The sequence below is a fragment of the Anser cygnoides genome, chromosome 3 (assembly GCF_040182565.1).
Source record: "Anser cygnoides isolate HZ-2024a breed goose chromosome 3, Taihu_goose_T2T_genome, whole genome shotgun sequence".
NCBI lineage: Eukaryota > Metazoa > Chordata > Aves > Anseriformes > Anatidae > Anser > Anser cygnoides.
This window is the reverse complement of record NC_089875.1, coordinates 52878730-52902938: the sequence shown is the minus strand read 5'-3', so window position 1 is coordinate 52902938 and position 24209 is coordinate 52878730. Positions and strand designations below refer to the sequence as shown.

The following is a 24209-nucleotide window of genomic DNA, read 5'->3' as shown; positions in this document are numbered from 1 at the left end:
AACTGGAAAGGGAGGCGGAACAGCTGGAACAGCTGTATGAGCCTTACTTCAGAATTTAGAAAATTGTGCTAAAAGGAACGCATTGTCCCCTCCTGTCAAGCACAGGCACACAGACACCAAATGCAAACACACCGCAGGTATTAAGCTGCAACTGAAGAGAAGAACGGGGCAGCAGCCCAACAGTGCAGAAAGGCCGATTCCTCGCATCCTACTGATGGGCGTTAATTCATTCTGGCTTCTCAGACAAATAAGATATACTGAAATTTAAGGGCTAATTAAAACGTGAGATTAAATTGAGTTCACGCTTCATCTCTTTGCATCTATTTACCACATCATAAGACATTTTACAGGAGATCACTCTCTAGTGGCCTATGACTCCTCCTAGAGTAAGTAAAGAATTCATTGCTTCGGTGAAACCTGAAAAAGCCTGTTTCTCTCTCTGGGTGGTCTTTTTAATGCTTCTCCCACCTATGACTTTACCCTGACCTAACCAGCCAGCCTTTATGCAAGCAAAAATCACTTACCAGTCACTGACAGAGGCACGCCTTTAGACTTTAACACATTCCTGTGTAATGTTCATTTACCCTGAGACAGGAGGGAGCAGGCAGGCTTCCAGCTCTGCTTGAACCGGGGGCTGTAAGTGCATGTTCCGAAGATATAAAAACACCTACTGTGATTAGGTGTTGGAGGGAAGAAAGCTGCCTTACCACATCCAGACTGGGAGTTGTGCAACTCTCCCGATCCCTGACTCATCCTGAACCAAAGCCTTGGCCTCGCTGCCCCTATATGCATTCCTGCAAATGTTCTTCTGCTTCTCTGAAATCTGTGACACTTGGAGCACACTCCAATGATCTTGAACGGTTGCCCGAAGACTGTTATAGTTACTTAGTTCATCAGAAGATTACTAAGAGTTCAAGCGGGGCTTTTCCACAGACTTGAAGCTTCTTCCCACTTAATTTTTCTCAGGCTAAATAAACAGATGACAAGGGGCATCTATGATAACACACAGTGAATTTGAAATATGAAATAGCTTTTTGTGTTTCTGCAAGTTATTCCAGTTTTTCAAAGCTTCTACGGTCTAACACTATGCTACTTGCATCTACTGATAACACCTGCCATCTCAGCAAATGTAGCAGCAGCATCTAAGTCTGTACCTACTTTGAGCGTATACATTCTTATTTGCTTCTGATTAACATTTCAGAAGCTTTTCACAGCAATATTAATGTAGAAAATTCAATGACAGCTGTCATCCTGATCCTGCCACTTGTCCTTTTCAGGCAGACATCCATGCACGGATGCAAACCTTTGGAATTCTTGAGATCCTTGTAAGTGGTGATGGGTGCTTCTGCCATGTGCATTTTGGGATTAAGCACAGGTTATTACTGACAACTTTTAACCTCCTTGGGTACATGAGATTTTTTTTCTTTTTTTTTTCCCTTCCTTTTTTTATTTTTTATAAACAGCAACAGCCAGTATGAAACCAAAAAGCATTCAAACATTTACCTCTGCAGATAACAACATTTCAAAGTATGGTTATCAGAAGAAAGCCAGACATGGAGAAGTCAGTTAAAATTACCTGAGCAGAACAATGATCCTCAAAGAAAAGCCTCATTCAAGAATCACAAGCAAAGGAGAATTCAATAAACAGCACCATTTTGCCCAAAAGAAATAGTCCCGAAATGGACCGGATGGGGCAGCCACCCATCTGAGGCACGGGGATGTCTCCTAAAGCTGGACAGACAGAAGGCAGACTGGAAACACAAGCTGGGAAACTCTGTGATTAAAGTTTTTCCTTAACTGGTCTGTGACAAGTGCTACACAGAAATTCCCTCACATCAGAAAACAGCAAGAAACTTTTTTTTTTTGTCTTCTGTTTGAAGCTGCAATTAATTAGATTTATGTCAGTAGAACTTCACATAAAGATTTGCTTTAATGTGTTCTGTTAAGATTTAACTTTTTGTCTGCCTCTCTACACTCCTTTGGATTGAGAAAAAATAGTACTGAACTAAAGAAAGACAAGAATGTAGGAAAGTTAAATGAAGATTCATGACTGCAGCTGAACCAGCAGACACTCTTATATTGTTGTTCAAAAAGAGAGGAAAATGTCCCTGGCAAGCATTCAGGATGGGATGGGATTTTCGAATTTTCAGAACTTTATTCAGCAGAACTAACGGTGCCTCTGAAACATGCATGTGCTCAAATTCACCAGTGACCTAAGCCTTAGCTCACTTCCACAGGAGATTTTTTCTGGAAAGAAGATGTAAGTGATGTAGGCCTTTCTTTTTTTCTTTTTTTCTTTTTTTTTTTTTTTCCCTCTCCAGTTGGAAACAAACTAAACAGCATAAATATATGCCACAATGCTTTTCTGAATATTCAGAGAGCTTTAAGTGCTGACAGGTTTATAAGCAGGTGCAGGATGCAAAGGAGGAAAATCCAAACGGTCTGTCATTGCTGTTATTCACATCAGGGACGTTAAACAAAAGCAAGTTTATTTTTCCTACTACTGTTTGGGAAGCTGCGAGGCACCAATAACTAACTGGAGGTGAAGCAGACTCCCTTTTTGCAGGCCTCTGCTTATGTTTTATCTGCTTCTCTAGTAGCCAATGCTATGCTCTGAACTGCTTACAGGAATGTCTTCAGATCCTGAAAGCACTCAAACAAAGATGTGCAACGACCTTGAGGCTTACTAAAAGAGTGGTGAAGATAACATGCCTTTACCTCCCACCTGTCTGCTCGATAAACACAGGTGGAAGGAGAATAAAGTATTTTCTATCCCTTCCTGCAAACAAAAGCCTAGTTTCAAAGGTACAAAACACCAAAGGTGAAGTGAGTTTGTTCACTGGACTAACATCCAGGATGGCTGCCTGGGAAAAACTTTGTGATCTCCAGTAAAGGTTGTGCTACAATACCTTGAAGAAAGCCTCATCCCTTTCCTTGTGAAGGAGCAATGATTTTCACCAAAGTGGGCTTCTTTTACCTTTAAGCTAAGTTGTCTCCTACCTTCAGCCCCACTCCCTGCTGCGCTGGCTTCTCACCAAGAGGTGCTGTGTGTAAGGTCTTGAGCTGTCAGTCAAGGAACACCACACTGGTACATTGAGACTGTTGGTTTTTTTTTTTTAGTTTCTGGGGTATTACATAGCTTTTATGTTGAGCTAGTAGAAAGGCTAAGTCAAACAGGAAGAAGCAAATTCCATAGGCAATGGAATTTGCTATCCACTACGGATGGACCATAACTGAATAGTTCAAAAAAAAAAAACACCATTCCCCAATCAACAAGAAAGAAAAAAAAATAATGCACAGGCAAAAGTAGAACACCTTCGCAATACTGTACTATTTATAATGCCTACTTAAATCACATTCTTGAAAATTCTGCAAAATCGGTACTTGACACACTGCTCCCTAATGAAATACAGTCTAAAAATAACATCATAGAATTAAAGAACAAAGAAAAATACCCAACACCCTGCTTCACCATTAGATGGAACACCAACAATGTATTTTGAAACTAAAGACTGAAACTCTCACAAATGTTTAATTTATTGGAAAACACTAGGAAATGCTAAACCAAAAGTAAGCAATGTTGATACCCCTCGATGGTAGCCGATTTAAAAGACTAATCAGCCTCTTCACTACTAGACAGCCATCAGTTAAACCAAGTTTTCACTCAAGAAAAGGAAAAATACATTTTCCTGGTTTGCAAGTAACAGCCAAAAAGGAAGCTGCAAATATTTTAACATATTTTACACAGTTCTATATATTTTCACAAATTTGTACTTAAGAAAAGTGTAGATGGATTTAATCTTATGGAAAGACTGCAGAAGGTACATGTTATCTATGCGACAAGGATGTACCGTATTTACAGGAAATGTAATCATAGGAGGAGCAAGAGGTAACCGTGTTCATGTTTTTCTCATGTATCTAATGCTGTGTACCACCTTTGAAAAAATCAGTTTAATCAAGAACTTCCCTTTGACCCTCAGGCAGGCTACTTGTTTGATCCTGCGTTTTGGCTGGGAGAAAAGATCATTTGCCAAAGATGTGAAGCTCTATTCTAATGAGTTTTATAATTTAAAAATAATGTATTAATAATGGAACTGTCATAGAATCAGAACAGAGAACACGGAAGACCAAAATTCTGTTTTACTCTTCAGGTTTTCATGCAGTGAAAATTGCCCATAGCCTGTAACAGGCAAGAGAACTTTCAATTGCTCGGAATAATGTATTTTCCAAAAAACAAAAACAAAAACACAATACCACCAACCCCTCCCAAAATTTAGCATTTCTTACTACATTCTCTACCCATGCCTGAAGCCATACATTCAAAGCACATCCACTAATATTATGGCATAAACAATACACTGGGAAGCTAGGCAAGCTCTTGCAAAGCACTAGAAAATTCACACTTCCACAGAAATTCTTTCATCTAAATACCAGGAATCCAACTTAGTAGCACAGATGGCACACTTCCTGATTATAATTTTTAAATGAAATTTAAAGCCTGGGCAATAACCATCTGCAGTCAGCTTTAACCTCTGTATCCTGGCTAAATGCTAACTGGCATAACTCATTCACACCGTTCCAAAAGTTCCTCAGAAGTTTCATCCAAATTCAATTTTCTTCACATTCTATGCTATAAATTTCTCTAGAGTCTTACTGTGTAATTTAAATAGCTGCTACTTTTTATGCCAGAAGGGACTGCACTCCCATGGTATGGAGTGTAATTCATTTGCATGGTTTCTAAATACTTCTGTATCCTGTGGAATGGGGACTATTTTATCAGTACAAAATTAAATTGGTTAAATAAAATTGGTTAAATTGGTTAAATAAAAGTCATTCCAGATACAAAATTAATGAGCTTAGCTGAGCTTTCATTCTTAGATTAGTATCTAATTATACAGAGATGCCACACAACTGTGGCACAACAGGCTGCTGCCACTCTTAAAACACTAGTGCACAGCTTAAAGACCCAAGTTACCACCTCAAGTGTGTTGGCTGGAAATGTTATAAACCAAGGTAATCTTGGCAAAAGCATGCAATAGCTTTCTGGCTTTTCAAAAACATACTATATATAACTACTCGGTAGGAAAGAGACAATAGGGAAAAAAACCCTCTGAAATGTGACTTCCAGTACCAGAAAGGAGAAAAAGTCCATTGTTTCTATTTGTAAAAGAAAGGAAAATATTCTACATATTACAAGTGATAGAAACCAGTGAAAAATACTTTTAAGTGAAAAAATGTCTTACCTTGAGAAGTTGAGGAAATGAACATGTCTAGTGAATAAATAGGGCTGCTCAGCAGTGCTTATGTTTTTAATCAATTCCATCTGAAAAGAATTAACAAATCAAATTTTCCATGTTATGTCAAGGCACATTATGGAGACAAATATAATTTAAACAACATATAGTAATGTAATTTTCAAGTCAGCATTACTCAGGAGCTCCTTTCCCACTGTCCCTCCCAAACATTGTTATCAAGATAGCACTATCACTGTTTCATGCCTAAGCAAGACAGGTTAAAGATGCAGACACCATCATGTTATCACAGAGCTTATGTACTTCTAAAAGTGGACATCAATTTAGAGAAAGGCTTAAACCAAAGGAAAAATTGAAATCCTGTCTAAATCTGAACCAGAAACTTGGAAGTGGCAGCTGCCTTCTGAAGACACCGGATCCATTAGCTAGAATGCCAAAATGTAAAATAACTGAAAATGTAACAGAAAACAGGACTTGAGCCAATGTCCATAAGAGCATGGCAGAAAATCATATCCAGACTATAAAAATAATAAACTGCCTCTAAGGGAGATCAATCATTAATTTTTTCTGTATTTCTTAGTTTTGATATTCGAACTTTTTGCCATGGTTTTTTACATTGCATATCACATTTTGTTGCTCCTCATCCATTTTTCATTCTCCATTTTTTTTTCCTAGGACACACAACCTACCTTTGTCTTTCAGACAAGACAAGGTATAGCCATTTATTTCCTAGGACCAAATGAAAAAGCACACACACAAGTATGTTCTTCCCTACTTTCCTCTGCCTTCAACATTTGTATATGCATACAACAAGCACTGAAGCAAACTGTTCATCCATCAGGCAGGAAGGGAAGAGGCCACTTAGCTTTAGTTGGCCATCTTTAGACTCTGTTTAGACAAACATATCTTTACACAGCTCCTCCAGCACAATAAAACTGCTATCAGCAAGAAATTCAGAAACCTAAAGAGCAGAACTTGCCCGGCCCCAATAGAAAGCCCAGGACACTTCGTAATAACGGTCACAAAATAATTAAGTACATTTTGTTAATGCTCTGAGATGACAAGGGCTGTTCTAGCAACCCAAATAGCTGACATCCAGTTAGGACTTGTAACTCTCTGTGCCAAAAAAATATATTCATCCACCTTGTTTCCAGAAAGAAACAGAGGAGAGACTCCAGGGGCTGGATATCAGATGTCTCACTTTGTTTCTCTGTTTGCGTGTGTTAATTTTTATCCAGCCAAGTTACAGGAGAATTGAAGTTCTCAAAACTGTACGAAGCTTTCTGCTGTATTGGTATTTTACCTGTGTTATTCTATCTGCATGAATGAGTGTCAGAAGGAAAATATTCATACGGGATAAAACCTCTATTCATGTCACTACAGTCATCACTATAACTCCTTCTTGGAATAGATGAGGTACCATCATTATGGCATAAATATGGAGATGTAAAGCTATTATAAACATACAAAGTAATTATGTTTATTAAAGTTGCCTGTATTTTTAATGACAGATAAATGTGTGCAGCAGGGTACGTGTCAGCATTACAAAGTACCTCTCCAGCCTTCCTTGTCCATCACCTCTCCCCGTGGCAGGTGCCAACTGGATATAGGACTGCGTTGATTCATGGTGCAGTACCGCAGTGCTTCCTATTGCACTTCACGTGATGTGTCAGGCTTGTGTCAGCCTGCTGCTGGACCAGCAGAGGCACTTTGGCATCAGCAGCACAGGCAGTCTGCAAAGATGCATGCAGATGGCTGCACAGCATCTGGGTGCCTGGCTTTTTTTTTTTAAGCTCTTGCTACCAAACTCAATGTCTTGTGCTATGATAACTTACTCTAAGGCAGACACAGAATTTTGTTTTGACTTGAAGTACCTTCATACTTAGACACTTAATGTTCAGCTGGGCTTGTAAGCAGATGTGGATAAAGCTACAACGTGCATATGAACAAACAAGCAAAAAACATTCTTTAAAAAACCCTGCCAAAAGGGTAAGTAAGGCTCAACAGAAACAACACACAGATGTCAGTAGGGAAAAATAAATAACTGTAATGGCTCACGGCCACATGCAAATTGTGGCCATATTTCCCATGGGCCTCTCTCTCTCTGATCCCTCTGTGCTGAACTGATTTCAGCTTAACAAGCCAAATGCACTGCTCAGGAATACCAAGCAATCAGCTCTCCTTTTAAGATGATGCAAAACCAAATAAAAAATCGTCCAATGTCTCCCAGAAGAGTAGGGTCTCTAGGATTTCTTTTCTACAAGAAAACCGGTATAGAGGAAGAGTGAGGAGTGGACGATAGCTCAGGAATGTGAGCACCTTTGGATGGAATGGGGCATGCAGGAAGGAGATAGATATGCTTTGGAAATTAACTAAATTGCACCAGAAAGTTGATGCTGCTGAATAAAGATCTAAGGGAGAGGGAAATGCCAGGACATGAAGAGTGTGTGGACAGAGACAGGCAGTGGCACCCTGGGCCCATGTACTCACATCTGCCAGCAGAGCCCATGGTGCTGCCAGAGCACTTCAGCTCAGTCACTGGGCAAAAGCGAGCCCAAACCTCTGCCTGTGCTGTGCTGCCAAGGAGAGTGAGACTGCACGGCCCACGGCAGGCGTTCGGGAGGGATACTAAACCAAAGCGAGCAGCTGCAAGGAGCACTGTGGCATGATCAACTGTGCTGAGGCATTTGCTATCATTGACAGAAATATTTGAAATTTAAAGATAAATTACATGAGCAGAAGAACACAATCCCCCTCAGTAGCAATTCACTGCAAGGAATAGTCTTTCTACCACTGTGACTCCTTGCTTGAACTTTCATTCTATTTTTTCTCCAAAATAAATTTTCTGACTTTAAAACAAGATCTTTAAACACGACCAGATCTGCAATTAGAGGCAACTCTGTAAATCACCAGCTATTTCTGAATCCTAAAGCCCACCTGAGCAAGAAAACCAAGAGGCAATACTCCAAGGGAAAAAAATTTCCCTCAGACTACTGTCCTACACTATCGTTGTAGCATCTCAGCTGGCCATGCTGAAAGAATCAAGTCACCATGGCTCAGCATCAGCGGCGTATTTTTCAGTCGCTGCTGCATTGTAAATAACAATCCAGCAGATGGCACAGTGAAATGACTTGGAGAGAGACTGCTTGGGGCCCTCCCCGAAAGGAAAGAAACGTGGACGATGGCTTTGCTCCAGCCACAGCATTGTTCCTGCATCAAAACTCAGCTCAGCCTTGTGAGATAGGACACCTTCTTTCCCCCTTCCATAAACATCTAGCTCCACATGCTGGCCTGCTGAGAGCAGTCCCATTGCGTTTGAGATTTGTAATAGTTAATTGCACTGGGTACAGAAAGAAATAATCAGATAATAATCTTATCTAGAGAACAGCCAACATGTTCCTACTTTTTGAAGCCGATTCATTTCATTGGGAGAGAATCTGAGGTCAAAATATATAAAAACGGTGATGCAACTGATTTTCCAAGTGGATGACACTATGGTTTCTGCTAACATTGATGCAAATAGGACAAAAAATTCTCAGTATTTGTCTCTCTTTTGAGTTGTTCACCTTCTTTTATACTGGTTACGGTCTCTAATGAAGGCGTGTAGTGTCCAGGAGGCACAAGTATCTACAGGCGTTTGGTGTATCACTTTCATCTCAGTCTTACTTCATTTCCATAAACAATTCACAGCTCACAGGAATGAGAACAGATCTTCATTTTCAACTCTCAGAGATTTGGAATTGTTTCAAAAATTTCTTAAATTCTCTGAGCTGCTATGACCAATTTTCTGCCTTCAAAAGAATTTAAGAAAAATTAGCAATGGATTTTTAGTGTGTTAAACTTGAATTATATATAAAGCCAGCTGTCTGCCCAAAGGATGGGTGGTAGAGGGAAATGATGTGAGGACATACTATCAGGTACTCCTATATGTGGTCAGTATTTGCATATCTGTAAGCACTCTCATTCTTACTTCTGAGTGTAAAAAAGAAGTCAGGACTGGAGCAGTCATGGATGGGCAAGAATTCATGTTGCACCCATACATCTGTCACTTTAAAGCCAGAGCAATTAGGTTGACTTTGTATACGTGAATACTACGCGTAAGTTCTGTAGCTGTAAGCTTCTAATTATTAATTGAAAATATTATAGTAAATGGCAAGGACCTAATTAACTCATCTGCTTCCAGAAGCCACTCCTTTATGCCCATGGATGTTCAATGGCTACACTTCTAATTGCTGACAGGCAGACATAATCTGGGAAAATTTCTTAGTAGGATGAAGACTGGAAAAGGCAATGAGCATATAGATTCCAGTTAAATGCAATCTCCATAGTCATTAAGAACACCTACATGCTTAACTTTATTTAACAATAGCAGACTGCGCAAGCTAAATATTTACAGAAAAGTCTTGGCTGGATCAGAGCTTTAACCAAACACGGGACAGACAAATGACAGAAGGGAGAGAGCAATAACATCTCGAGCGAGTTTCTTATGTGGGGAGCCTGCAGCCCAGCCCAGACCTCTTTTCTCTCATTCCAATGCCTGAAGCCTGAGACCATTCATTCTCTTAATTTCCTCTTGTGTGTACCACATTAAAGGTGGGAGAAGTAATTCATTTTCATATTTTACTCATAAAAAATGGGAAGACAACTGAAAATACCCTAAACAACAGAACAGTTAGTGTCTCCAGGCATGTAACCTGGTGATCAAATGTGCTTTTCAGCAAAAGTAATCATTAAATTATGAACCTATTGTAACTACGTAAATAAGCCATAAATTAAAATAGAGAGACTCATGTTATAGCAGGGCATGCTAGAGAGTAAATCATCAGCTCTGTAACAGTATGTCTACCACTATCTGTGTTCCTGCACATTCACTGAACAGTAACCCAAAGCTTCTGGAGTGAAAAAAATAATGCACCTATTTATCCTCTGTCAGTATATTGCTTGCATCACAAATCAGTCTGGGCTTTTTTGGAATCTTGACATGTTGGACCAAAGCACGGAAGACTGTTTACATGGGATCTGTTATCATGTTTAACATGTTCTCTGCCTACCAGAGAAATGCAGCAGATTATGAGGATGAAGGACTGTGGCTGTTAATACTTTTGAGGTTTTTAGATTTTATCTCCCAGTTAGCAATGAAACACAATGAAGGACATAATCAAAACAAAACCCAAACAACCCCAAACACAAAAACAATCATACCAATAGAAATCCCCTACTGCATATCCAACAGTTAACCAGAAAAAGTAAAACGCAGAAAAAATAACACAAGACAGTTTGCCCCTGACCTGACCATTCTGCAAACTCCCCAGGCTCCATTTTGCTGTGCACAGAAGGATGCTGTGGCAGCTACAGCCCTGGTCTTTGCCCCTTCCCTTGGTCACTCAGCGAGGCTGAGCAGGGGCAGCAGAGGGGGCACTGGCCTCTTCCACAGCCTTTTGGCTGGTGGGCAGCCCCTGATAGCCAGTCCCTGCCTCTGGCCACACACAAATGCCCTAAAGGGTTAGGTGAATTGCTGCCTGTGGGACCCGAAAGGCTACACTGGAAGGAAGGAACGCGGGAACTGCAGTAGTGACATCCGCTCCCAAACTTTAATCTGGAATGAACTGCTATATCTAAAATAACAAACATTGAAACTTATGCTCATAAACACGTTACAGATAAATAACCCCTAACCACAGGATGATGCCACTGGTAGGCCCATCCCTGTGTTTTGATCACTGCACATATCCTTTTGTGGTTTGTAGATCGCTCATCTCAGGAGTGATGCAGGCAGCTACTGCAGCACTTGCCTGAATCAGCAGATCAAAAGAACAGCTGTGGGCAACGTGTGAAACAGCTGTGTGTAAGGCATCTGCGTTAATCAGCACACTTTGGAGACCGAGTTTTTTTGCGTTACTTGCATCAATATCTATGGATGGCATTGATAGTTCTGGCGGGCACACGGTTACCCTAGATACAAGTGAATTTAAATAACCAGATCTTTTGTGGAATCAAACCTGCAAAAATAATGCCCTCTACAGCTTTAAGGGAACATGAAGAGGGGTGTCTGGGCAAAGAGGTTTCATTTGGCATTGCTTCAGTGAGGGCTGTATTATAATGTGAAAAAGGTAGACAAGTGAGAGGCTGAGATGGGTTCAGGGATGTGTCAGACTACAGCAACATGAATTAGCATGGCCTGGGGAAAAAAAAAAATTGATGCAAGTGATTACTAAAAGTGAATGGGAAAAGCCAGCAGAGAAACTGTTGGCTATTATTTATTTATTCATACTCTGCTTAAAGAGATCCAAGCTAGGTCTGAATAAGCCAGCATGCCTACGTGACAAAAGGCTGTGCCCTGCAGATACCTTAATACAGGTCTGAGAAGCTGTTAGCACCTAACCTCACTTGTAGTAACTCTTCTTGCATTTCTGCTGGGCTAACTGCTATGTCGAGTACATTCAAGGGCTGTCTCACCGGAAGCTTTTTTTTTTTTTTTTAAGCATAACCCTCCATATCACGTTTCTCTTGGCTCTACCATCCATTTCTCCTGTTAACTAAAGCTACTTAGAAGATGATGAATACTGGCAGATTACTCAGATAATACATCTTTTCAATATGATTTGTGCTAGATCCCTTTGTTTCTCAGCTTCACAAACACAATAAGAGAACAGGATCTAAGTTGAGCAGGAGTAACTTACCTGTTCATTTTTGGTCAGTCTTGTTTTGTTATGAATGTCAGACGTTACCAGGTTGAATCCATGTTTCTCTGATAAAATTCTTAAAAGCAAAACCACAGTTCGACTTCCACACTTTCCAACTCTGTTGTAGACCACCTGGCTGGGGAAAGGAAGTACCTAAATAAAGATTGAAAAAAAATGAGTCAGTATATTGCTATTTTTGGCTTTGTATCTCAGTCACAGAATATTTTGCCCGTCAGCCAACAGGTATGTAGAAGAGAATTTCTAGGACCCTGCCCAGGTCAGAAACATTCATTTCCACCAGCAAGCTATAAGCTCTTTATAATAAAAACACGTGGCTCAGGAGATGGCAAACATAGACTTCCCCCTCATGACCTACTTTAAAGTAACAGCACAGATCAGTAGCTACACAAGAAACACTAAGCCATGGCTGATGACTTCCAGTGAAGATGATGATGGACTTAAGCTTGTTGACTGCCTCCATACAAGAATGAAAAGCAGTGAACTTGTGCTACAGTTTGGCAGCTCGAAGTGAAGTTGGTCTAATGACAGAGGAATGCTCGAGTTGCAAAACTTCAGCTTTAGAGAAGCAACAACCAATTGGAGAACGCTAAAATTAATCAGCCGTTTCAATGTAAAATATAAACATGAATCTTCCAAAGTTTTAGAGAAGGAATCATGCCACTGGTGAGGTACGTACTCGTGCAATAAACCAAGCCAGAAGACACTGCCGGGCCTGGAGGACAAATGGTATGGTCTGGTCACAGCCACACAGGTGACATTCACCAGGCATCAAACCAGACCAGCCACATCCCACCCACCTACCGGCAATGATCTCCAGCTCAAGTCTCTTGCACCACACTCCTGTCCCCACTCAGGAGACTGATAGTTGACTTGGGCTAAAACTATGCCAAGGACTATTCAGATAATTTAACAGCATGGGCAGCTGCGATCCCAGGCTTGGCACTCTTCATGCAACTGTTGCAGGCATCAGTGCTCTTTACTGAATACCATCTCTCTGAAGCTGAAGGTAAGTTTCTTTTTTTGGCTCCAAGAACAGCAAACAGAAGGTAGTAAATTTTGAAATTTCTTCTTTCAGTTATTTCTCAGAAATTCCTATTACAATTTGGCAACATTTATTATTATAATTATTACTGTCTTTGAGGCAAAGAAGGAGGGACCAGGGGTGCGGGTGGGGTACCTGTGCGGTTTTAACAGTATTTCTGCAAGGCACAACCAAAAGAGCAGCTCATAATAGTTAACTAAATGCTTTTAGACAGCTCAGGTATTCTAGAAGAGAAGTGCTTCAAAAATAAACAAAGCAACATGTCATTGATGGTGCTTTGTATGCTAGACTAACATGAGAAAATTTAGCATGTTAATTAAGAATTTTTATTACTAGACATGTTGAAACTCAGCTTAGAGCAATCACAGGAATAATAAGGTCAATAATACAGGAAGCAGTTTGGTTTTAACCCCAGATCACCTGGGGAAAGGTAACAGAGCTACAGTCAAAACTTTCAAGGATGAAAGAATAGGACAACTGAGAGGTGAATTTGATATCATGATTCATGGACATAAAAACCAACAGGATATGAAAATCACAAACGCTATTACAGTAAGTCCAGTGAGGAATTATGGCCACAAGTCTGCACCTAACATTAAATGGTACCAAAGTCCAGCATTACTAAGTGCCTTCTACAACCACCTACAGGCTTGCCAAGCTGAGATCTGCCATGCATGGGTAAGCACCCACCTCTGCTCCACTCAGTGAAGCCTTATTTTGGCTATTTCCATTCAGACTGTCGGCAGGAAAAAGGCTTTTGATTACTTCTCCAAATGAATATTTAGAAATAGTTTTCATTAACTGCCAGCTTACAAACTGAACTTCATTAAGCCTGCTTTCATACATTTGCACCAGCTGTTTTCCACTTCTGGAAAATGTCTGTCTTGCCTTTGAGGCAAGACAACCAATGTCATGAGTGATGGACTCATCTTTTAAATACCCTATGTCCTATCACACTTCAGACATTTTTCATGCAGAAGCTTTCATTTTTTGCTACTTAATGATTTGTTTGGATTCAGTCATGGCAGACGTGGTGCCCCAAGCACAGCAACACCTCTTCTGTACTGTCCTTGCTGCGCTCTCTCCATGTCCGCTACAGATCTCCCTCACTAACATAGGCACAGCACAACCTCTACAAGAGGCAAACAAGGCTTCCTCTGCAGGAATGAGTGGGCACAACTAGCTTTCTGCTCACTCAGCAGTTTTGATTTCTTCAGTGACATTGAGATAAGGTCACTGTTTCTTATCCATTATGTATTGCATGCTAATTTTACCTATTGCCTTAAAAAAACCCTTCTAGCTCCTAACTTTCAGCTGCTCCTTACTGGTAGTGAAGAGAAGATCAATGAAGCACTGACCTTGCCTATAATAGTCTACTGTTGCTCCTGGGGATGCCAATCTCTCAGCTCCATGTCACCCATGCTGCGTCTCTTGGAACTCAGATCCTCAAAACACACTACAACGCATTTCATTGTACTATTTACTGACCAAATGTTACTGCTGTCTGATAGTCCACAATTTCCTTGACTTAGGCTAGATACCGAAGCAAAATGATGAGAAATTGCATAATGTTGTAGGAAACCATTTTGCATAGCCATTCCTGCAGGATATAGAAAAGACTCTCCTGCCTATTTTGTAAGATGAATAAAACTGGTGCTTGTTATTTATCTTCTAAGAGCAGAGTATTTTGTCATTCCGGTATATACTTCTAATATGTCAGAAGTCAGAGTATGATTGTTACATGCACTATGTTTAAAAAAATAAATAAAAATAAGTAAAAAGCAGTCTATTGAAGTACATAAAACAAGCACATAGAGCTATTCTACTGATTAGGGTCACTACTGATAAGAGATGTTAGGAACAGATAAAACTGGAGTGAAGAGGAAAGAGTACTATTCCATATCAGATTTGAGATCTGCAGACTGCTTTAGAAGCTTAACTCATAAAACTGGGAAACCAGAAAGTGCAAGTAGCAATTCACTGTTCTAAAGAAAGCTGGATGCAGCCTTGTTTTGTTCCTGGATGATTTCCAAGGGCTATTCTATCAGTAAAAGGCATTCTGAAGTCACATTATCGCATTAGACAAACAGCTGGTATAGCAAATAGCAGCAGCATCTAATACTATAGACCAAGAGTCATCTGTTTTCAAGATCTTTAAATTGGCTAACGTTGTCAGGACCTCATGGTTTCACCTACAGCAGTACACGTATGACACTTAGTGAAAGCTTGTTTTTCTATTAAGACGACTGCACAAAATGTTTCCTGACACAAGGCCTGCAACGTGGTTCTAGGCAAGACATTTTCAGCACAAGGAACAGGTCATGTGCCAAAGCAATGGTGTGTCTCAACCTACAGTCACTTTTGCTGGTGGTGCAATCATGTTCTCTAGCGGGAGGATTTCTAACATAACAGCAGTCAGAAGAGGCATATGGGCTTCTGGCACTTCTCGTGATATTGGAGCAGCTAACAGATCTTCATCAGAGACGGAAAATGCTTCCTCAGGAAACCCTTCAGATTACTTTCATAGAGAACTGCTAACTAGAACAAAAATAAAAGGAGAAATCTAGATACCCTTATATATAATGGTAACATCATATATAATGTTGAATATTATATAAAGTGTTGGTCATTCATGGCACTTTGCTATCATCATTACATTTCAAGACCAAAAGAACATTACTATTGCTACTAGTAGCAACGTTTAGGATATCCTTCATTGCAACATAACTATAAAAGCTGTGACTCCCCAGATCAGCTGTGGAAGGGGTAGGTATTTGGTGGTCACTGTCTTGTTTGAGCTTTCTCCAGTATATCTCATCTGCTGATTCAGCAAGTGAACATGGGCCCCATAAAACACACATAACACACCACGTCTTCACTATTTTGCCACACTCATATAAAGGTTTTCTATGAGAAAATCAGCCCCCTTATTCTTTATCAATCTACAATCCTACAGAAGCTTTGCTTCCCATGAAATGCAAAATCCCATCCTCAGTGGTTACAGAACTCCAAAGGTGATGAACTGGATGGTGCAGCAGTAGCTAACCTTTGATACTGGTACGAGTATGTAGGGTAGAGTTTGGAAATGTTAAACAATGCTTCATAATTATGAACTGCTTTGATTTTCATAGCAGAGTTGCACTTTGCAATATAGTGAGCAAAAGTTTTTCTACATTGATACTTAACTCATTCCAAGTGAAATTTTGCTGCACTCAGATTAAATTCAACTTCTAATGAAATCCCTGATTTTATTACCCAATAACTTTCGGGTGAAACTTAATAATACAATTCTTTAAAAAAAAAAAAAAAGAAAGAAAATGAAAGTAGAACAGAAACTTTACAACGGCCTAAGTGCAAATAACTTTGCCAGCTAACATCTACTAACCAATTTTGGCCAGTTTTCACCTTTGTTTCTGAAACTCACCTTCTTATGTAATGCAGTTCTGCTCTGCATGCAGAAAATAGCCATGGCAACGCAAAAAAAAAAGAAACCAAAAGCAAATGCTCACTACAGATAGAGAAAACTGAAATAAAGGGCTATTATTTCCAGACAACTGTTTAGTTTAAAGCAGGCCAATATATCAATGCCTTGATTGAGTAAACATGTGAATGCACTTGGGTAAAATCAGACAAGATTCAAGATAAACACTACAGCCCTAAGATTGCTTTAGAAGAACACAATAATTAGCTGTAATCAAAACTTCACTTGTAGCACTGCTGAATGTGGCTAGTTTTAAGGATTCATTGCTGATGCTTTGCTAATCTTTTATCTATTAACGTCACCATTCCACTTACACACCTAAATGCAACAGAGTGTGCCCAATACACAAAGCCATGCAGCACAGAGGCTTTTGGTACTTAAACAAATTTTTGTCCATTTCTCTTAGGACACTGCAAATCTGCTTTCTGCATTTTAGAAAGAGTAAAAGTAATTTCTTGGAAGAAGAAACACTTCTAGAAACCCGAGTTTGTATCAGGCAGATCTAGAAATGCAAGACAGAGAAAACGAGGAACTTAAAAGGAACTTTAAAAGAGGAACTTTGTTTTCCCACTCACAATGCACACAACAGCAACAGTCAGACGATATAAGAGACCGTGGCAGAAGAGACACTTGAAAAGAATGCTCCTATAATATTAGAAAAAACAAGATGGAAAACAGAGGTTTGGGATTTACAAACTGCTAATTGGGTTACATTTCATTTTGCAATGGGAGTTGCACCATATAGGCTAATTAGCTGAGGTGATGCTCGGCAACATAATATTCATGTAACAACGCACAACTTCAAAACAATTAGAGTGACTTTGTTGAGCATGGCATCAAAGCCCAGAGGTACTAAAAACAATTCAAACATATAATTAATTTTGGAGTTATACAAATTGGTACTTACAAAATTGGTACTTACAATTATAGAAAAGTAAAACCCACAGTATAATTACAACAGCTCTTTCCAAGGAATTGAAAAGTTATACAACAATTTACTTGTCAATTCAAACTGTGTTTTTTTTTTTTCCCTTTTGTTCCACAGTTAAAGAAGTTGACAAGAACCATTCTGAATGAAATCCAGTGGAAGAAAAATCATTTTTATCCCAAAATGAATTTGCATTAAGGATGACAACTGTCAAAGAGCTCTTTAGGCCAGTAAGAATTTCCCCAGATAAATAACTCATATCAGAGATGCACATACTCAAAAGCAGACCATTATCTCCACAAATTTTGCAGGTAAGTGACTCACTCCAGTGAACCCTGTCCTTAGGTATAAGAGAGGCCTGAAGCTGATGCCGTAACTGGCTTCTCCTTTCTCAGCAGACACTAACTTGTGGGCAGAAGATGCTCCACCTTAACCATGTGAATGAGGCCAACCAACACACACGCAAGTGACAAGATCGTGAAAAACACTTACTGATGTCACACATCTCTATGTAATATTAAATCTTCCCTCTGCAACCCCTCCATTTTCTTCCTGCACAGCTGAGACACAATCATAAAACTTCAAAAATGGCTTACTGTGTCAAAGCAACGGTCTGTTTGGCTCATGAGTGGTGGAGGATGCTCATTACGGAGAGCAAGCAACACCCAACACTGGCTGCAGACCATTTCTCTCTGACATTTCTCCTCCTCTTCCAGAGCACACAAAAGAAATTCCAGAATTTTATTAACCACCATGCATTTAATTTTTACCTTATCTTCTACTGTTCCAGTGAACACTCATTCTCACATTGTGGGTTTCAAGAAGACAGATTAGATAATTCAATTACTAGCTTTGAGATCTTGGATCCATCTGATGCCTCTTTTTCTGTGAGGTTTGTAACAAGCCTGACACAGGCTACTAAAAGACAAACATTGAGGCCAATAAGAGATAGCATATCCCAAAGATAACTTCAGGAATTGCCAAAAATAAAAAATCCCTTTCCAAACAAAAATTACCTTATTCTCACATAAAAGCGCCTACAACAAAGAATTACTAACACAAAGATTTGCCAGTAGAAAGCGTGGTTGAAAGGTGAAAAAGTTACCCTCCCTCTCTCCCAGCTAAACATCATAGGCACAATTCTGTCAAGTACCATCATGCTTCTCTGGGCAACCTGCGCCAGTATCTCACCACCCTCCGAGCAAAGAATTTCTTCCTTATATCTAATCTAAATCTACCCTCTTTTAGTTTAAAACTTGCGTACAGGTTTTAGAAGCTGTGGATGCCCCATTCTTGAAGTGCTCAAGGCCAGGCTGGATGGGGCTTTGAGCAACCTGATCTAGTGGGAGGTGTCCCTGCCCATGGCAGGGGGGTGGAACTGGGTGGGCTTTAAGGTCCCTTCCAATCCAAACCATTCTGTGATTCTCTGGGCTGCCTGTTCCAGTGCCCTACCAACGTTACAGTAAAGATTTTTTTCCTCATATCTAATCTTAACCTATCCTTTTTTAGTTTAAAACTGTTACTCCTAGTCATGTTACTACATCCCCTGATAAAGAGTCTCTCCTCATCTTTCTTTTAGGCCCCCTTTAAATATTGGAAGGCTGCTATAAGGTTTCTCCAGAGCCTTCTCTTCTCTAGGCTAAATAACCCCAGCTTTCTCAGTGCAATCATCCAGCCAATTACTTATCCACTGAGTGGTCCATCCATCAAATTCATGTCTCTCCAATTTGGAAACAAGGATGTCATGCAGGACAGTGTCAAATGTTTTGCAAAAGTCCAGATACTCATCAGTACCTGTCTGTCTACCTGTAGAGTGTAGTGGCAGTAGACAAAGACAAGCTTGTGGAAGTAACCAACTCTAAAGCAGACTAGACAGCATCATCCCCTTTACGGTTCACTGAAAATACACTTAAAACCACAAGAAAGATACGGGTGAGGTTTGTTTGCAAAGTCTGAAGTCCATACAGCTGCAGTGGAGCCCTGAAAATAGGCAGAAGAATAAACAGAAGATTCTTCTGTTGCATCTTCATTAAGCAACTAATTCAATTGAAAAAGCATGACTTTTAAAAACAAAGCATTTCATCTTTTTGGCAGCTAACATATTTGGACGAATAAGTTAAAATGTGTTCCCTAATGATTCAACATCCCTAAGTACCAAAATAATTAAAAACATAAGCATGGAGCACAAGCAACAAAAGGAGACTGGATGTAGACTCAGTCCTTCCACTTACTAAGACAGAAGAAAACCATTACTATAAAGTGTCCTCCAATGTTAATGATTCCCGATTCATCCTACAAAACATATCTATATAGCCAATCCAAAACCCACCTATATATATATACTTTTTTTTTTTTCTTGGAAGTACTGAACCCCTACAATTCTAAAAAGAGCTAAGACCAAAGCATAAAGATGTCTGCCTGTTAAGTCTTGGATCAGATCCTATTACAAGATACCAGGTCCTATTACAAGATACCACATCTATACATACAGCAAATTGATACTTTGATAATATCAGTAACAACCTGCGAAAAGAAAATTGCAAAGAGCAAGCTTTCAAAGTTAAGGCTGAACCCCGTCAACACATTTGGTTTTGCTCATTTTATCCCTCATGTCTGATTTATTTTCCTACAACAGCAGCTTGCAGGTGAGCAAAACCCCTACTTCTGCAATCTGCTGCTCAAGATTTCCCAGAAAAGAGAACAGAGACCAAGTTTATTTCAGGTATGTGAAATGACCGCAATTTTTAAATTCAGCACATGCATACAAAAAGTGAAACAGACTGGTAGAGAGCAGATGTTCAGTTCACTTGGCAGTTTCAGGTGGTCACCGATATTAGGCAGCACCTTGAAGTGCGAGCAGACACCTGGATCTAATCCTTCAGACCTGTATGGAAGTGGCGGCAGCTCCAATTCCTCTCGGGGATGAAGCAGGTGACAGGGAATCACCCCACCAAGCAGGTAATGACTGGGGCTACAGCTGAATGCCTGCTAGATTAACCACGTCTTTTCCTTTCACCCTTTCTTAGCACAGCATGCTTTTCAACCTCCTCCTCATTCTTCTTGCTTTCCTCTGCAGTTGGCAACTTGTTCGCCTGTTCTGGAACCAAAATTAGACACAATGCTGTACCTTTTCACCTTAGCACCAAAGAGAACTGAACAACTACCATTCATATCTTGCAGATGTCCCTTTTTAATACAGCTGAGAATGACATTTAAAAGAATCAAAGACTGTCTCTCATATACAGAGGGGTGCAGAACAGAAAGACCTTACTCTTTTCCTGTGGTTTAACCTCTCTCAACCTTACAAGGGTGTATGCAGATCACAACAGAAAATAAAGAATGGTAAGGCTGTCATTAGTTCTCTTCTGAAAAGCAATATTTTCATCTTTTAGTTATGAAGTTCCTCACATTGTGTAATTCCTCTTGCTGGCATGTGCCTATCTCATAACAAGATAAAGGAGATCAGTGATGCAAATTGTTCACTGATGCTGGCAATTGAGAGAACGAGCATGAATTCAGATAGGTTAAAATTTTTCATGTCACTTCAATCACCCAGCTTTCCACTGAAAGGTTTCCATGTACTATTGAAAAACCCTTAAGCTGCAAAATTTTTGCAAGCCACATTCTAACTCCAGAGCACCTTCACATTTATATATATATATATATATATATATATATATATATATATATATCTGTGAAAATAAAAATGTTGGAACTGTAAAGTTTAAAACTGATTGGTTTTCCTCCTGAGCCCAGGGTTTTGTACACTCTGTGATGTGCTCAGAACACGCTGGCACGGTTATTCTCTGCGTAAGTAGTAAATCCTATCACTTCCAACCCACATATTTATATTGGATACTTACGAAATAAGAGATATTAAGTAGCTAAGCCTGGTTTTAAAACTTTTTATAATACATTGTGGCATTGGAGTTCCCTTAAGTAACCTAACTACCTTGTAGCAGTTTCTGTGCTTCCAATGCAATATTCATGAATTCACCCAGGGAGCCAATAATATTGGATTTGACCATGGTGAGTGGTAGACTAAATAATTTATTCCTTTATATGCATTTGTCTTGCTTCACGTTAAGGTTTAACTCTTTTGTATCTATTGTGGTTGACTATCAGTCAGGCTGTAGCTAGTGTAACACATCATGGCTTCACCCCTACCAATGATCTGTCACGCTGTGTCTCAATTTGCCCTCCTATCCTTTACTTTAGCCCCTCTTCAGTACTTTCACATATTATTTTAATCTTTCCAGCATGGTCTTCTTAATCATGTCCGTATTTTCCATTGCACTCCGTGCAGGCACTTTACAAGTCAATTGCAGTATGAAATGTTGTTTATAGCCATAACTAAATTTTAATTTGTAAAACAGGCCAGTTGTGCTGACACTGGCAGGCTGGCTCTGAGGTGCTCCTGCTCCACATGGTCAGAGGAACTCAGAGGATCTGGATTTCCTTCAGAGCTTCTGCAGGTAACAGATTCAAATCTGGTTCATCACAATTTGTCACCACCTGGAAGGAGCAACAAGAAGCACCTACATGAAGGATGATGTACTGCTGGGCAACTCTTCCAGGGCCATTATTACACACAGGGCCAGAATAACTTTCCCAACTGACCAGAGTTCACATCTGAGCCACAAGTGTATCCCATGACTTTGGAGATGCTACATTGTGGGGGCCCAGTATGAAGTGCTCCCATTTTACCCTGCTGCAGTCTGAAATGATGAATCTGGCTTGCTCAGGCAAACCAAACCTCATGCTGGACAGGGAAGGACTCCTTTCCATTACAATGGAAGGAACTTCTCCCTGCACCTACTCAAAAATCCCAAATGGTTCCAGCAGCAAAGGGCTCCATGTTCCCCCAGGATGCCAGGGCATTATAGGTATCATCCTGAGAATTACCTGTTCATATCCCCAAGGCCCCTTGCTTATATTACTCACCCAAACTCCTCCTCCACCTGAGTTACCATGATACCATCACTCTCACACTGGCCCACTCAAGACAAACTGTCCTCTTTGCTCAGTTCTGAGTCTAGGGTTGACCACACATAGTTGAGCTCCCAATCTCCTTTCTGATTAAAGCTCATGGCTGTTGTTGAAGTACTTCATCACTATTTACTGTTCCCTGAGCTATATTTCTTAGTTACAAAACTATATAGTAGAAAAGTGCCAGGAGCTACAAGCTTGCTTTTTAAATCATGAGGCTTTCAAATTAACATTAGAATTTGTTTTTCAGTTTTGCAAGCCTTTTTAACATCTGGGTTTTCATGTTTTTTTTTTTGTTTGTTTGTTTTTTTTTCTTCAAACAGAGTGGCTGGAAAAGGAATATTTTTTTCAAGTCAACAGAGATTCTTTCAGAATTGTTTAATGTTAATAGTTCAGGTTTTAAGAACATTATCAAGGAAGATGAGGTTTGTGGTAAAATCATGAATGTTACTCAACTGAGTCACAAGGCTTAGAAACTTCAACCAAATCAGTTTGTCACTTTTACAAGATATCCTGTTGTGCTACTCTAATCCAGAATGGCAGATTTTTGTTTTCTCCACTGAAGGTTTAGGTCATCCAGACCTAGCTGTAAATTGGACCTCAGTATTATGAACCAGCATTTCCTAAACAACATATAATCAAGGCGGACGTGATTTATTATATTTCTTATTTACCTGGCATTCTGTGGAGCCATGTATTTCTTCTAAGTTTTCTTATGTACTGTAACATATATCCATTGGAATATATTTGATACAACAGTATTCTTATTCGAGTGGATATAACTAAGTGACTATAATGTCCTTCTGTGCTATGTTAGTTTATGAATACATTCCTGTCATGAAGGGGAAGAACAGGGAGAATGAACTGGGCAGCTGGAAATTTGAAACTGCAATCTGTAAAAGATCTTCATATGCTGTGAAATAATCTGCAAGGATGCTTAGCAGGTAAACAAAAATCAACTCAGTACAAATTATGTCCTAAATTTCAATGAAAATACAGAGCTCTGTTAGCTTCAGAAGTGGGGACACTAATGCCTTGGACAGTTTTTTAGCTATTGTACATGGTATAAAACAAAAACTACAGATGAAAAAGTTGGTGATATCAGAATTTTTCTGTTTTGTGTAATACTGGAGTGGCTGCTGTGTTAATACCATAGGCAAGAAAAATCCACCTTTAACTATGCATGCAACTTGACAATTAGAGCACAAGTCAAATACAAGACACTTTCGAAGCATCTTTGAAATAAGTTAGATGAAAACTACAGACTGCTACCATTCACAAAAAACCTGCATCCCTGTTGTTGCTCAGTCTTTCAAAATTGAGAGGCTGAAAATGTAAGGCTTAGTAAAAAGCAAATTCTCCATTGTTGGAACTTTTTCAGGATATCAGCATGCATAGTATCCCTCATGGATTTATCTTCTTGTGACAGGCAGTCTGGCTTTAATTTCCCAAGTCTCTTTGTACTGTCCATTTACTATCAATCAACCTTCCCATATGAACATGTTTCTGATATACTATGAACTGAAGAAGAAAAAAATAAATAATAATCTTCTCTATTTTGGGGAAAAACAGCGTAAAACTATTTATTTTCCTGAAGATTCTATATCAGTAAATGAATATGAACAAATCAAACAGAAATTAGTGCTCTAGAACTATTCAAATATTTTTACAAAACAATTCAAACTTAATAGTGCAGATTATATTGTAGCTTTTGGCAATGTCTCGCTAATACTAGAGGGCTACATCATTCACCAGCTATAGCTTTAGGAGGATTCCAACTGATTATAAATAATATACAATGGTATATTTTTAT

General features: G+C 39.5%; 1 protein-coding gene across 3 annotated transcripts in view; it reads right to left on the bottom strand.

Moving 5' to 3' along the window:
• UST (uronyl 2-sulfotransferase) overlaps positions 1-24209 on the bottom strand; it is a 182022-nt gene that overhangs the window by 90605 nt on the left and 67208 nt on the right. For all 3 annotated transcript variants that reach the window (XM_066994179.1, XM_066994181.1, XM_066994180.1), the window contains exons 3-4: positions 11933-12088; positions 5244-5323 (exon numbers count right to left, since the gene is read on the bottom strand). In XM_066994179.1, the coding sequence (XP_066850280.1) occupies positions 5244-5323; positions 11933-12088 (236 nt within the window). The remainder of the gene's footprint in view (positions 1-5243; positions 5324-11932; positions 12089-24209) is intronic.